Source organism: Macrobrachium nipponense, chromosome 4, assembly GCF_015104395.2.
Source record: "Macrobrachium nipponense isolate FS-2020 chromosome 4, ASM1510439v2, whole genome shotgun sequence".
Lineage (NCBI taxonomy): Eukaryota > Metazoa > Arthropoda > Malacostraca > Decapoda > Palaemonidae > Macrobrachium > Macrobrachium nipponense.
Window position 1 is genome coordinate 12,000,276 of NC_061100.1, and position 17,253 is coordinate 12,017,528.

The 17,253-nt window shown below is 35.1% G+C and overlaps 1 protein-coding gene across 22 annotated transcripts in view; it reads right to left on the minus strand.

Moving 5' to 3' along the window:
* The window catches only part of LOC135210713 (forkhead box protein P1-like), a 627,610-nt gene that overhangs the window by 88,314 nt on the left and 522,043 nt on the right, over positions 1-17,253 (minus strand). For all 22 annotated transcript variants that reach the window (XM_064243497.1, XM_064243492.1, XM_064243493.1 and 19 more), the window contains one exon: positions 13,677-14,012. In XM_064243497.1, the coding sequence (XP_064099567.1) occupies positions 13,677-14,012 (336 nt within the window). The remainder of the gene's footprint in view (positions 1-13,676; positions 14,013-17,253) is intronic.

The window sequence follows — 17,253 nt, forward strand, 5'->3', positions numbered from 1 at the left end:
TTTAAACATACCAAACAATAAACGTTTACTAATACAAATTATTCCTGGTTATAGCTCTCGCCTAAAACACCCGACTTCAACCAAAACCAGTACGGAAAAACTCAAGTAAAATTCCCTCACGTTTACAGTCTTGCTTTGGATTGTGGGACTTTCAGGTATATATATATATATATATATATTATATATATATATATATATATATATATATATATATATATATATATATATATATATATATATATATATACACATATACATACATAATAATATACACACACACACACACACACATATATATATATATATATATATATATATATATATATATATATATATATATATATATATATATATATAAATAATATTCCAGTCAGCAAGATACATAGACTTCAGGAGGGTCCATGATACACATGTTGTTAAAAGGCCAAGTTTATTTATAAAAAAAAAAAAAAAAAAAAAAGTTTCGCACCAAAGACTCAGTGCATCATCAGTTTGTGAAAAGTAAAAGAAACAATAAAATACATTATTAGCATAAAAGGAATTCACAATGCAATTAAAATTTACAAGTTACAACAATTAAGAGTATAAGCATTAAAAGCACATAAAACAGAAAACAAAAAGAGACTACCAAAACAACAACCGTCCATAAGCAGGAGAGAAGAGGGAATGACATACAATGGCATCCAAGGCCAGACGACAACTATGCCATTGTATGTCATTCCCTCTTCTCTCCTGCTTATGGACGGTTGGTGTTTTGGGTAGTCTCTTTTTGTTTTCTGTTTTACGTGCTTTTTATGCTTATACTTTTTATTGTTTTAATTTGTGAATTTTAATTGCATTGTGAATTCCTTTTATGCTAATAATGTATTTTATTGTGTCTTTTACTTTTTACAGACTGATGATGCACTGAGATTTTAGTGCGAAAAAAAATTTTCTTTTTAGTTAGTAAACTTGGCCTTTTAACAACATGTGTATCATGGACCCTCCTGAAGTCTCTATATATATATAAATAATATATATAGAGTAATATATATTATATATATCATATATATATATAATATATATAACGTGCATATAGGTTACGGAACTACCTTTCACCTCCTGTACTTCCATGCCTCGAGTAAAAATCTGCCGAAAGGGACAAGTCATGTCTAGTTAAAAATGAAAGTTTTTTTTTTTTTTTTTTTTTTTAATACACTTCATATTATGCTGGATTATTTCCTCCGTCCCATAGTTAACTGTACGTCTCTAATGGTCTGGCAATGTTAGTGCAAAGATACAACCACATAATTATACGTACTATACAGCGTGGAAAAAAATTCCTTTGTGGTTAAGCTTCGACACATTTTTCTATTTAGGCTAGTTGACGTGCATCATTTTTTTTAACTGGATACGTTACTCGCCCCGGTGACGTCCAAAAATATTTATTAAATAAATAAATAACTCAATAAATAAACAAATAAATAGATAAATAAATAAATAAATCATCACGACCGTTTGTTCGCACGTTACAAATTACGGATCTACGTCTCTATTACAAGATGATTCTGTGATATCTTTAAAAGTTAAATCCAGTCGAAGCATGGAACAGAACGTTCGAAGATAAGATTCTTTAGAGCAACAACATTCAACAACTTACACGCAAATCACCATTCTGTAACTCTTAAAATAAAGAGTAAGTCCTTTTTGCTCAAAATGATAAAAGCTAATAAGCTTTGCTTAACTCTTTTGATACTGAAATGAGCAGCTGCCCCGCTGAGTTGGAGGGTGGAACAGGGTTCTTTTAAGGTTGCAAGATGTACGTATATATCAGGTGAGCTTCTCCACGATACTCGGTTGTATAATTCAAATGTAAAATAAAAAATAAATTCAACACGTCTACTTCCCTCCCTTTACTCTTCACCTGTCATCCTCGGCCTCTCCCCTACCAATCCTCACGTCAACTGATTCCCCTCGCACTTCCTCCAGCACCCTCTCTCTCTCTCTCCCTCCCTCCCTCCCCACCCACGAAATCCCAACAGGAAAACCAATCCACAATATCTATAAATTCTCGAAATAAAGTCCCCCGCATCCATCGTAATGGGAGTGGCATGTCCCGGCTGAAATAGAAAAAAAGAAGTAGGCAAAAAAAAAAAAAAGAGAGGAAATAATCCGACACTGAATGGGTTAATGAGAGTTTGATTTACCGGGAGAACAGGTTGTCGTGTTTTCGCCCTGGCGATTTCCGCGCCACAAGGGCATATAGGCGGGCCACCACCTCCTCCTCCTCTCTCCAACCGGGTCCGACCTGCTGAGGTGCCGCCGCTGTTATCGAATTAATTGGTATTTTATGATGACTGTTTTCAGTCCCAAATTTGTTTTGCTTAGAGGGTGAAGGGTGGGGAGGGGAGGGTCCTGCATAAGAGTTAAATTATTACCATTATTTTCATTTTTGGCAATAAAGACGGAAAATGACGATTTTAGGATGGCCGGGCGATGGGCCACATATTGGCAATGACGCTCATTTGTAAACTTAACAGTTTTTGAAACGTTCCTAAAACGAAAACACCAACCATTTCATGTTCCTGGAATTTTTGTAGGGAAGCGTGGCTACCACACATGCGCGCGTGCGCACAAACACAAACACACACATACACACACGAGAAGGAGATATCGACACGTAAGAAAATAATAATAATAATAATAATAAAATAATAATAATAATAATAATAATAATAATAATAATAATAATAATAATAATAATAATAATAAGTACTAAAAGGTCCTTTAGTAGTGATTAATATATATGAAATAAAAAAATCAAACTTTGACATAAGTATAATTTAAAATAAAAACAATGCATCTTTCTTATACCTAGAAGTTTCACCTTACATTTCTGTCAGATTCCTAACATTGAAAGAGAATGGCATAATAATGATAAAGTTAACTATCAGAGTCCATCATTGTTTTGTTTTTTAACTCTTCTTTACCTTTTCTGTGTGTTTTCAAATCCACAAACCTTTCCCTATTTCAGAGAAATAAATTAGAAGTGTCCTTTCCGCATCATTTTCTTTTATCGATTCGGGAAGCTCAGTTGGTCAGTCACTAAATCATAGATCAGGAAGTCCGTCAGTTAAAAATGTCACGTGTAAAGTCAGCGGGTTAAGAATAAATACAAAAACTTGCTCAATTAAATCAAGAGAAATGTGATTGATAAAAAAAAAGGGACCAAGTAATTTACAGTACTTTTTAACAACTTAATTAGATGTCCTCTTTAATGTCTAAGTTATATCACGATGACATTACGGATTAAAAAGGACGAACATGCATCACTTAAACTTTGTGAAAAACCTTTTTCATGTCCAATTGTTCTAAAAAAATAAATAAATGAATACACGAAACAAAATCAATCCAAAATACAAAAGCTTAATCACAGGACTTCCCAAATGATTCGACAGTAAAATTTAGATTCCTGCTGATATTCCAGTTAATTTAGAATAACACGAAGCTACACATACGTACACGGCCCGACGAGCAGGTGGTGGCGGTCGAACTATAACTGCACCACCACCCAACCCAGACAATAATAAAAAAAAAAAAAATAAAAAAAAAAAAAAAAAAAAAGTACATACAGACAATTCAAAATGCATTGCATACTCGAACGCTTCTCTTTTTCAAAACCGGGGTTATGCAAATGGAAATTGACAAACAATTGCAACGACAGACAAAAGTGGCCAATAGGCTGGTTTGATGAATGTCTCCTACTCCCATCACTGGACCTCCTCTACCCCTATTCCATCCATCCCCACCCCCCCCACCCCTCCCAAAACCTCACCTGCTGCGCGCCCTAGCATTGGAAAAATTTGGAAAAAAAGAAGTAGTATATATATATATATATATATATATATATATATATATATATATATATATATATATATTATGAGTGTGTTCGAAAGCGATTTGAAAATTGACAGTTACACACACACACACACACACACACACACACACACACACACACATATATATATATATATATGTATATATATAATAATAATATATATATATAACCCCGTAAATGTAATCTGAAAATAACAAAAACAAACACGCTTGAGTGACTGTATTTCCGTCTTTTTTATATATATAAAAACAAATGATATGGCTATTAACTAACTAGACAAAATTCAGATAGAAAAAAAGAAAAAAAAAGGTGCACGAAACACTTCACTAGAAATGAGGTAGAGATATTTTCATTATGTCGCCACTCTATACTGTGGGTTTGTCTTATGGCGTCTTCTAAGGAGAAACTTTGTAAATAATAGTGATAACAGTGATACAATAAAAGAAACCTCACAATCACATGAGTCAATAAAATAAAATGGAAAAGCAAATCCACAGTAATATGTCTGATCTGTTAAATAACAGATCAGACATATTACTGTGGATTTGCTTTTCCAGTGATACAATGATAATAACAAGACGAGAACAACATAAACCGCTAACAGACGGGGGGGGGGGGGGAGGGGGGGGGGGGGGGGGGGGGGGGGGGGGGGGGGGTGTGTGTGTGTGTGTGTGTGTGATCTTTTGATCTCCGACAAAGAGGGCAAAACAATCAAAGAGTGTTGTGAGCCGAATCATGAGTTATTCTTCGTCTATTTTCTCCACAAGAATCCATAACAAACAAGGCAGCTTCCGCTGTCAACACACAACATTCGTATATATATGCCATTAGTTATAAAAATGATAATGTACCAATGGCCTTTATAGGGTTATTCGGATACAACAGTTTATTCCTCCAAATGATGAGAATGAAAGGCGGAGGAATTGAAACTTTGCAGAGGCAATTTGAACACAAGCCAACCCTTATAGGAAGGTCGTTGTAATACAGGGAAAACCACGCATTTATGATAACGATAACACAATAAAGGAAAGCCAACAATTCCACGCTGCGTAACGACAGCGGCAATATAAATTTCAAATGAATTTGCGACAAAAATGAGAAGTATGATATGAGTAACAATAATGGAATCGTCATTAGCAATTACAATTATAATACTTCTTTTTTTCTCTCTAAACCTTCCCCCCCCCCCCCCAACACCCTCCCGCCCCAGCATCTTTCCCTCTCCCACCCTTACCCTTACCCTCTCCAAGAGCATCCCCCGCCAATCACCAAATGCCACTACATTAAGAAAAACTTTCAATAATCCCACAACATGATTTTTCAAGTCAAATTTATCGACGTCCTTCAAAAGGCAATTACCCCTTAACGATAATGGGCTTCCGAAAGAGCCTACCAACGCACCGGCTGAATATTTCAAAAACAACTCGCCAAGTCACCCCTCCGCCAATAGCAAGACACTAATTGCGCCATATACGCGTAAATAGCTCTCGCCAAGAGCTGGATTTCGAAATGACACGCGCGTATAACAACACCTGAGAATTTATTAATGAGCCTGTCTCGCTCCGATATCACTCGCCGTCCCCTGGTGTCACAGGGAAGTAAAAACGCCTATTACTTCCCAATACGTCTCGGCGAGAATTCCTACATGCGTATCGTCATTTTGTGGTAGGATGTAGGTGTGCGTAAGTAGGAGAATTTGGCGTCGTAACATCATAACATGCGCGTGAGTGCGCGCGCACGCGCAAGTGCTTATAAACTAGGGTAAACTACGCTGCCTCGCTTATGAGCATTCTAAGCTAAAACTTGGTTTGAGAGAGAGAGAGAGAGAGAGAGAGAGAGAGAGAGAGAACTGGTGTTGCAACGCCTAGTTACAATCAGTAGTTAAACTCTTCTTCTGATACATTTTGTTCAGACGAGTCGATTACAAAATCTGCGAACCTAAAAAAAATAAAAAAATAAAAAAGAGGCTCTCGGCATAAATATGGAAAAAATTAGGCCGTAAATATTTTTCCTACTGCACTTATTCTCTATTTCCGTCTTTAAATAAAAAGGCCCTTTCATACGACTGTGTTGACATTTATCAACACATCATTCGCTGATGACCTACGCAATCCAATTATGAAAAACGAAATACACACAATCAAGAGGTGATCCAGCGAGCAAGAACGTTTCTCGCTGCCCAAATGAAGTGAATAACAACCTTTAAAAAAAAAGTCTGAGTGAGTACACCTATCGAATAATACCATGATCATGATGCCATCGAATGCGCATCATTATTCACTGGATGGCCCAATTATTCATTGAATAGCCAAAGCCACCCTTCCAGGCCATAGGAAATCGACAGGGGCCGCATGTATAACGCGGATACCGCTACCGGTGTCGCATATTAAATATGAGCCAGGAGTAATACGCGGGTTCCTATTGAACCAAGGAGCGATGTAAGGATATCACATGCACGAGAATCGTCTGCTATTGATCCCGAATACAATACACATCAACACAGGGATAAACAAAGGAAATGAATTCCCGAATATGGTGCAATTTTATGATCGAAAGTAATTTTCATTTTTTTAAAATCTTTTTTATAATTTTCGCGCAATCGTCATTCCTAGCGTCAGCAAGGCATCTGCTACTCATTAGCATTTACATTTGAGAGAGAGAGAGAGAGAGAGAGAGAGAGAGAGAGAGAGAGAGAGAGAGAGAGAGAGAGAGAGAGAGATCGGAGGTATAATTTCACAAGATAGTAATATGCAATTTCAGCAACGAAAAAAAACTCTTGAAATTTTAATATGTCAAAGAAAAATACCGTAACACAACAGTCAGAGAAAAGAGAGAGAGAGAGAGAGAGAGAGAGAGAGAGAGAGAGCGAAACATTATTCGGCTTCAGTCAACCCAACCAGCATCAAAAGAAAAATAACCGGATAACAAGCATTTATGCTCCCTTATCACAAGCAAATTGCATTCCTTTAAACGTAGCACATCAAACCGTCACCGAAGATACTTTTTACTGTGATCCGGAGCCTACAACCCTCAGAATGCGACGAAAAATACTAAAAAAGAGAGCATAATACATTACCGGGCGAGGACGTGCGTATGTATGTGCGTTTGCCGTCATAAATCTATGCATAAACAACTTGTTATTGGGAGACAACCTGCCCCACATGTTGATGTAACATCAACGGCCTCAAAATGCATAAATCACAAAAAAAAAAAAAAAAAAAAAAAAAAAAAAAAAAAAAAAAAAAAGGAGGAAAAAAGGAAAAATTATAATGGTGTCATGCAATCAACACATTTATTTACTGTTATACGAAAGTTAGAGCAATCCAATGAGGTGTGCTTTTATTAGATATATTATGAAAAACAACTTTGCTGTAAATTCATTTGGGGGAAATAAAAAACACGATGATAAACAGTGATTATTTTCTGCTTTTAGCCGTCAACACACAGCGGGCCCCTGAACATGATGTTGTTTTTGTTCGAATCAAAATAACTTTGGAAAACTATAGGCAGAGTATGATTCGCGATTTATGACATACTGGGAATAATAATTCTTTTTAATTGTTATTGTGAAGCTCTGAATTTGCAGTGCAGTAACAAATAAATGTCAGAAAGGATTTTTTTTTTCGTTCGCTATTTCATTATTATTTTTCAGGCAACGCCTCATCTTAAAAAATTCATTTACACGACCACTATTTACTACGCCCACGATAAAACTTTTAATGTATATGAATAAACATAAGCTTTGTCGATTTAACTGATTATAATAATTAGCAAGTTTTGGTGTTCACAAATATATAATATATATATATATATATATATATATATATATATATATATATATATATATGTGTGTGTGTGTGTGTGTGTATGCATACACACATAAATAAATATACATACATAAGACATACATACATATATATATATATATATATATATATATATATATATATATATATATATTATACAATACACACACACACACACGGCACGGAAGTGGAGCCCGAATATAAACAAGTGCATGATCATAACAACAACAAGATACAGTGACATAAATTTCTCGGAGGAAAACAAGTAAACTTGTGTGCGTTCCAACAACCATTACTTGTTCGGCTAAGGAAAATCACAAACACCTTTTCTTCCCCCCGAAAATTCTTGCGTTTTCTGTTTTCATCCTTGACACTTTCCTATCATGCATTCCAGCAGCTAATTCCTCCCAGGAAAAAAAAAAAAAAAAAAAAAAAAAAAAAAAAAAACGCCACTTTATCTCTCCGTCCTAAAATTCGGGGGGCAATTTTATCCCTACTTGCAGACTGGCCCCCCGCCCCCCTGCACCCTCCCTTCTCCGCGGCGCTTCCTCGAAAACAACTCAATAAACATAAACATGGCAACTCGAAGGGTCTCACTGGTCTCCTCCCCCCCTCCCCCTCTCCGTTCCATCCCCTTTTCAAAATCACCCATTCTCTCTCTCTCTGTCCCTCAACAGAAAGCAAAAAGAAAACACACACATATAAAAAAAATCTATCTCCCGCTTGCCTCTCTCTCGAAGCATAAACAGCATATCAATGCATCGGTATGACCTGCAATAAGACGGGTCAGAGTACCGCGTGGAAAAAAAAAAAAAAAAAAAAAAAAAAAAAAAAGAAAAAAAAAAAAAAAAAAAAAAAAAAAAAAAAAAAAAAAAAAAAAAAAAAGACAATTCCAAGCAAACCGAAAACAATCGTTCAACGTTTCGGCAAGGGTGACAATGGTGGGTGCTGTGAGCGTCGTATCAAGGTCGGCCTCTTGGAATGCGTCATTACGGGTCGCAGTCGCACCGCTGGTGCACGTTGAGGCACCTCCTGTGTACCTGGTGAGACCTGTGACGAAACTGCGTACCTGGTGACCTGCTTATATGCATGTCTGTTGAACCTCGAGCTGTCACCTGCTTCATGTATTGGCGCATAAGCATTTACTTCATGAAAGTATTAAGAGGCGTGCACGCGCTTATTTGACCATCTCTTCAACGTTAGGTGAAACCACTACACTTATTATGCACTACCGCAGGTAAATGCGTGGTTCCGTTCCACTACTAGAGCGGTATAGGATGTATCGATTTATTTGTGTGAACTTCGTCGCAACTTGAGTATGGCACTCTAGATTCAATACAGCTTAATAAGGACTTTTTCTTGAGAGGGACAGGTGGGCTCAAAGCATACTGACAACGTATCATTTACGTAGTACGTCTACTGGTAAAATATTGAAATTTGCAAATTTTTATAAGAATTTCTAATATATTTTACAATTACGAGGTAATTTATATGCCATTTGAGGGAATTTTGCCCGGAAGTCTATGATATTCAACAGGTTACTGAAAAATCCTGAGCTGAATCTAAACAAAGCTATGTTACTTCACAAGTAATCATGAATTTACTAGTCAATATGCTTCATTTGAAGTATCAGGTTAAACAGATATTTCACAAATAACCGTAAGTTTTTCGCGTATGTCAGATATATTCAAAATCAAAAGATAAATCATATAATTTAAGAACTTGAGAAGGAATTATTTATTTTTTAAATTTACGGTTTTCGATCTGAAGAGTTTTGTAAACACCAGTATGTACATAAAAAAAAAAAAACTGCCCCTCTTCAAAATACCATATCGAATGCACTTTCCCACCATGAAAACGACATTACTACCTAGCCTTGCATAAAGCTAACATAAATACATTAACACGAAAATACTAGTTATATCCTTACCAAACATGAGTACTTTTCACACCAGAATTAATAATACAATTGCCAGCCGAGTCAGCATTTCATCACTGGCGCTTAATGAATAGATTTTGAAAGGCATAGGTTATCAAATCCACATGTTGCGCGCAATCAAAAAGATATTTATTGCAAAAAATATACGGTACGTTTGATAGACAAATTGATTTCGTAAAAATAAAACATCCCGAATGATTTTCAAGTTAGAAAACATTTTGCGTAATTCATAAATCCTTATTTGTTAATAGATACATATGTATGTATTTTAAACTAAATATTGATATCTATTTACAGGTGAGTTACTTTAATCTCTTCATGAATAAATGTGGAGTAAAAGTGTAGGATGTAGGAAATAAGGAATAAAAGAGTATAAAATTCTTAACACCTATTTAGTATCTAAAAAAAAAAAAAAGATTCTCTAAAACTATATTTTCCATTTACCTGGCAAGATGAACATCTCTATTTTTACACAAAGAAACTATAACTTTCCAAAAATAATTTTAAGAAGGAAAAATGTTCAGCACTTGGAATTTTGAAAAAATCAAAGCAAAGGTATTTTAAAAAATTCTTCAGCATGGAAAATTCTGTCTCGTTGCATCCGATTGCGCTCCCTATCATTGAGACACGTAAAGAAACCTTTAGTAACAACAAGGTCTGATTCATGACGCATAGATTAACTTCGGCACGAAACAGGATTTCAATTTGTGGGAATTCTCGATTTGTGCTGCAATTGCTGATGGAAAGTTTCCTCTACTAACACTGCAGAAGTTGAAAGCTCACAAGTCATTCTTTACCTTCTACCTAAATGTAAAAAGGTTCATGATGATTATATAATTTTTATATAATTTCATATAGTTTTATAACTTTATATAACTTTTATTTTCTTTCTCTGAATCCGAGAGGTTAGTTGAAATTTGACTTTCCTCCAAAACGTCCTCTAAATCAAGTAAATTTCTCAAGAGTTGAACTGCGTATTTGATCTAGGTAATGGAAATGAGCTCAATTTACTATTGTCAGTCAAACTCTTCACTGCCCCATAACATTGCAAAAAAAAAAAAAAAAAAAAGTCACATTCATACATACATATGTGTGTGTGTGTGTGTGTGTGTGCGCGTGTACGTGTGGCCCCAGAGAAAAACAACACAGCAATCACTGACCTATTCACAATAACTGTTTGATCATGCATGAAACCGCGGTGCAATAAAAAATACCCCAAAACATTAGCCGCCTCAAATATATATATATATATATATATATATATATATATATATATATATATATATATACTTTAACTTTATTACAATTAGGTACACGATGATTCCCAATCAAAGCGGAACACAACTCGCCCACCGTCCCAAACTGAGGCCACCTCTCCTTTTCCCTTGCAGGTATGAATACCCGGCTGTCAGTCGCGTCAAGCGAGTGGCCCTTTCGAGTAATAGCATTAGCAGGTAGGGGAGAGACGAGAGCAGCAGCAGCAACAGCCACATCGGGTGAAAAAGGAGGGCTTACGTCTGTATGACTCTTCGGGAGCAATAATAAGACTGGAAATGAGACAGTGTTTGTGACTAGCTACGCCTCACGCAGAAAACACGAATTAACAACTCCGCGAAAAAACGGAAAACACAGATTAACACCTTGATGAAAAATCCGGCATCTTGGGAGGGAGCGAGACAAGGCGGAGGGGGCTGGAGGAGGAGGAGTCAAAACAGGGGAGAGAGAGAGAGAGAGAGAGAGAGAGAGAGAGAGAGAGAGAGAGAGAGAGAGAGAAACTCTAAGGAAAGAATGAGTAAGAGGAGGAGGGAGATAAAGCAAAGGTAGGGGTTAATATGAGGGGAGATGGTAAAAGTAGGAGTGTATGTATGTATGTATGTTTATATGTATATATATATATATATATATATATATATATATATATATATATGTATATATATACACACACACACGCGCGCTTATATAATATATATATATATTATATATATAATTATATATATATATATATACACATGTAAGCTAGACTGAGGAGGAGGGGGAGGAGGAGGAGGAGGAGGAAGAGGAGGAGGAGAAGAAAGAGGAAGAAGGGGAAAAAATAAAGGAACAGAAACACCGGGGAAATCTTTGACAGGAGGTCTTCCCTTGTGATAAAGGGGGAACAGAGGCGATAAAGCAAAATACAGATAAGAAGCGAACGCCCGAGGGAGGAGGATGATTAGGAGATAATGGAAATGAAAAAGAAAGTAAATTAATGAAAAAAAAGAACTGAATGATAAGGGATTCCCATAAAAAGAAATAAAGGCTACTGACAGTTGAAAACAAAATTATTTAAAAAAAATTATTTAAAAGGAAAAAATTATAATTGCTTTGCAATGAAAACACACACAAACACACACACTATATCTGACCGTTGCAAAGAATAACGTTACATATAATATAAAATGAGACATCAATATACAATAAAGAAGAAAAAGCAGACGTCAATACAAATAGCCGTTAGTCCTCCAGTGTGCGTAGCCTACTTAGCTGTTGCCAAGAATTCTAAAATAGGAAAAAACTCCATATGATCAGAATATTATTATTGATTTCGAATATATATTTTTTATTTCTTATTTTTCTTTTACAAATTACAGGAACTGCTTCTCGTATATTTATTATTTTTGTAAAAATCTTGCTGTTCTTGACATTTGAAGTTTTCAATTTACAGTAAAAATGTCTCAGAGGTGAGGAATCGTTATACAATAGATGAGATCTTTTTCATAAAACAATTCTTTTATATTTCGTTTATGATTATGGCAGAATTTAAAGATGCTCAGACAACTGTCTTGTATATTGTTAATAAGGGATTACATACCTAAACCAATGAACAATCTTTGAAAATCTTGCAGAAAATTCTGTTATCATTACATGCGTTCATTCATCCTGTCTAATAATTACGATTTATATAGCCCATTCACAGTAAAATAACACGCTCGCTCTCTCTCTCTCTCTCTCTCTCTCTCTCTCTCTCTCTCTCTCTCTCTCTCTCTCTTTGTATGCACGTATGTATGTATAACCGTATACATACATACATACATACATGTATGTATGTATGAACGTATGTGTGTGTGTATGTATATATATATATATATATATATATATATATATGCATACATACATACATATACACACAAACACAACCTGTATAATGATCTCTTAAAAATTGTTGCTAATTAGTGAATGGATGAATTTCTTTTTAAATATTAGCAAACATTTTGAAACGTTCAGAAAAATGTTTACGGCTTTTCTTAACTTGCTCTCAAAAATCTCTCTCCGGTTCCCTCTTAAGTCAGGTGCGGGTTTGAAGTGTGAATTCGTGTTTAAGTAGTAAGGGAGTATAAGGCTTTCTAATCAAATTAAGCGGTTTCATCCAGTTTCTTTCGAGGAGTAAGTACATTCTTACAATTCAGTGGTGTTGGGAATATCTGTACTTCAAGAATAAACACACAGGAGAGGAACGGATTTGAAGATATTTTGTTACGAATATAAAAATAAAAATATTCTTTCAACATTTCCAGCCTTGATTTCTTTTCTTAAAACTTCGCTTGTCGTCTTAAGTAAAAATAAATCATATACAATTTCAGTCATAGGTTTGCACCCAAGTTATGTTCCAAAACAGTTCCCAATTCTTCGCTATCACACATTTCGTGCAAAGGCAAGGTGACTCTGAGTAACTTGATACCATGTAAGTTGTTCTAGCGGTAATTAATTCAATAAGGCAGTTGGACGCATTAGACACGACTGTATAATATATATATATATATATATATATATATATATATATATATATATATATATATTAAAGACGACGAATAAAATATACTACGTTTCCAGCTAAAGCTAAACGAAAAAAACTTCTTTTCCAACTGTAGACAAAACGTGGAACGTGAACAAATCGGAGATGAAACTTTACGTTTCTTTTAAGTCTTTTTATGTGAAGAGGAAGCCACTAGTCTTCCCCATTCATCGCTCAAATCATAATTTTCTAAGAACGAAGGCAACTGTCCCTCCTCCTTACCTGCTGGTGCAAAAGAACGCTCTGGTGATGCATGAGCGACTGGATCTGCGCCGGGTTAATGAGCTGCTGATGAAGAAGGTGCGACATCTGCTGGAGCGCCGGAGCCATGATGAGGTTGTGCAGGCCCTGGGCGGATGTGGGCGTGGAGGCTGCTGCTACGGCAGCCGCCGCTGCTGCCGAAGCAGCCACTGAAGGCGTGCTCGGCCCGTGCGGGTGTGGCGGGGTCAGACGCCCACCCACCGGAGTGTCGCGTCCTAGGTCTCGCCCCTCCAAGGTTGACCTTAGCCCCAAGTCGGGGCTGCTGCCTCCCACGTCGTTCGGCTTCCTGGTCGATCCCTGAGGAGGAAGAGGAATGAAGTGTGAGGACTAAACAACAAGATATTGACTCTTACTGACTAAAATACTAACTAATGAAAAGTATGTTCTGACGACCTGGTACTGAATAACCCTTAAGGTTATTCGGAACTATGATAAGAATGGGTTAATGTTAAAACTGCTATCAACAATGAATAATATACATATGAATATGAAAGGTCAAACATCATAAACATGTTAATGGTGTTTTTAAAATGACATGAAGTTATCAACACGAACTTTATTACTTAAAACATCTTCTACAGAACATGAAAGATGGTGTTGCCTTCGCTCATTCGGTCATACTCCGCCAATTTATATATACACACACATCTATACATACATACATACATACACACACACACATATATATATATAGTTATATAATATATATATAAATGTGAGAGAGAGAGAGAGAGAGAGAGAGAGAGAGAGAGAGAGAGAGAGAGAGAGATACATGAAAAAATACACACCTTTGCTTGAATGTCTTACTTATTAATGTAAGTTAAAATGTAAATCTATCACAGCACTTATCTACTTATGAGGCCAAAGGAAGAAAACACGAACTCCATTCATATCCATAAGTAATAGCATGTGTCCGTTTAGTTATTAAAAAGATTAAGAACTTGTGAAAGTGTGTATATATATATATATATATATATATATATATATATATATATATATATATACATATATATGTATATATACATATATATAGTATATAGTGTATGTATATATATTATATATATATATATATATATATCTATACACATATGTATATATATAAATTATAATTTTTTTTTAACCCAAAATCCTTTCCCCCGACAGAAAGTGCCACCACCCATTTGAGGCAAACGGGTTATTCTAAAAAAATAAAATTATATATGTATATATATATATATATATATATATATATAATATATATATATATAAATATATATATACCTATATAAACATATATATATATATATATATATATATAAATATGTATATATAATGATGTACCCTGATCAAGGTACGAGGACTGGTCATAAAAAAAATGCAACTGATGTTAGACGGTTATTTTTGGCTTAACATTCGCGAGTATAAAAGGATAAATATAGTTTGAATTAGTGACAAAATCATCCTATATATATATAATATATATATATATATATATATAGATATATATATATATATATATATATGTGTGTGTGTGTGTGTATAAATACATGTCTATGTATTATATATATATATATATATATATATATATATATATATATATATATATATATATATATATATATTATATTAGAAAAAATATAACTGCGACAAACAATTTCGATATAGAGGACAAGATGAATTCTCCGGTCGCCAATGAGCTTACAAAAAAAAGCAAGGCTGAATATACCGAAGAAATTACGTTATTGGCAAGAGTTATGAAGAGACAAAGGAATACTAACAGGCATGCACAAACGCCGATCACAAACAGTGCAAGCTATAGCGGAACTGGTCTCTCTAACCGCCACACGTAATTACTAGTACATACAAATTCACAAACACGCACTCTTGATATTTATGGGGGAAACGTGTTAAGTAAATCAAAAGACTTCACGAGTTTTCTTGCTTCACATAGTAGAGCCAATGTACACACGAGAGAGAGAGAGAGAGAGAGAGAGAGAGAGAGAGAGGTGGAAGGCCAAGCAAGCCTTTAAACCATATTCATTTGAAAAGGAAACGCTACTAGCTTACTACTGGTTACAATAACTGTATAATTGATTTAGAAAAATGTGAAAACTCCTGCATGTACATATTTATGGATACATAAATGCGCTGAGACATATTCCATCTCACTCTTACCTTCCATAAATACACAAATATTAATATATATATATAATATAATATTATATATAATATATATATATATATATATATATATGTATATATACATATGCACGAATGTCTGTATGTGCGCGTGTTGTGTCTCACCTCACTCGGCCGTCTGAACTTCTAACCGAACTGGAGGAAAGACAAGAGTTTGGAGGAATAGGGGAATTTTGAATAAATTGAAAGAGGACACTACTAGCGAGAATTAGAAGAAAGGGGCTTCAGAGGAGAGAGCGAGAGAGAGAGAGAGAGAGAGAGAGAGAGAGAGAGAGAGAGAGAGAGAGAGAAGACGCTATACAATTGTGGAATGGGTTAGTGAGAGGTTTCAGAGAAGGCACCACGGAAGTGATCGAGTAGAATTCAAAACTTGATGTATACCATTCGCCTTCATTATTATTGCCGCGTTATCGTCACTATTGAGGAAGGTCGAATTTCGGTTATAACTGCGAGTTGTGCCAATAGACGACCAAAGAGGAGGCAGCTGAAGTGGCATCATTTGCTCGTTTGTTTACAGTCTGTGCTTTGCTTCCGTCCTGAACCCATTTCCTGATCTGTACTTTTCCATAGCGTCGTGGAAAAGTAAACCTATTCATGGAAGATCATGGTTTTGGAGTTGAACAGTGTGATTACATACATTACCTAGGGTGACAGAATTATTTTTTGAGGCAGCTGAAGAGAGATGCTCTCAACCATCTGAAAATATCAATCTAGCAACCACATTCATACATGCCTTTCTTCTAGGTGCCTTTGGTATTTCAGAGGTTGCGAACTCTCAACGATACATATAACAAATACGATTTTTAAAATCTAAACATAGGACCTTAATTGAATGAACGGCCACTTGACAAACTCTTCACATTTATTACGTAATAACTAAAATAATCAAGTTGGATTAGTACGAATTTCTGAGGTAAAAAAAAAAAAAAAAAAAAAAAAAAAAAAAAAAAAAAAAAAAAAAAAAAAAAAAAAACACGGACAAGTCTCAAACATCTTTCTCGAATTTTCGGTCAACTCGAACTCTCAACAGACACAACTGAGAACAACCAAGAAATAACATAAACATTAAAGATCAAGAACCATCAGCTATCTTTACATTTATTTGGGATGCAAATATACATACTCCATTACATTCATTATTTATGATTTGCAAGTGAGGGAAAAGATCATAAATATATACTTCAACGGTTTAAGAAAAGGCCAAAAATCTAAATGGAAAACTAATTACAATGATAACTTCTAACAAGAACTTCAATGCATGTGATCCCATTCAAAGTGAAATTAGAGTCCATTTCGTAATCTGTTCTCATCAGGGAATTAAACGCATCCAATGACAACGAATTCTGTCAAGAACTTCAGT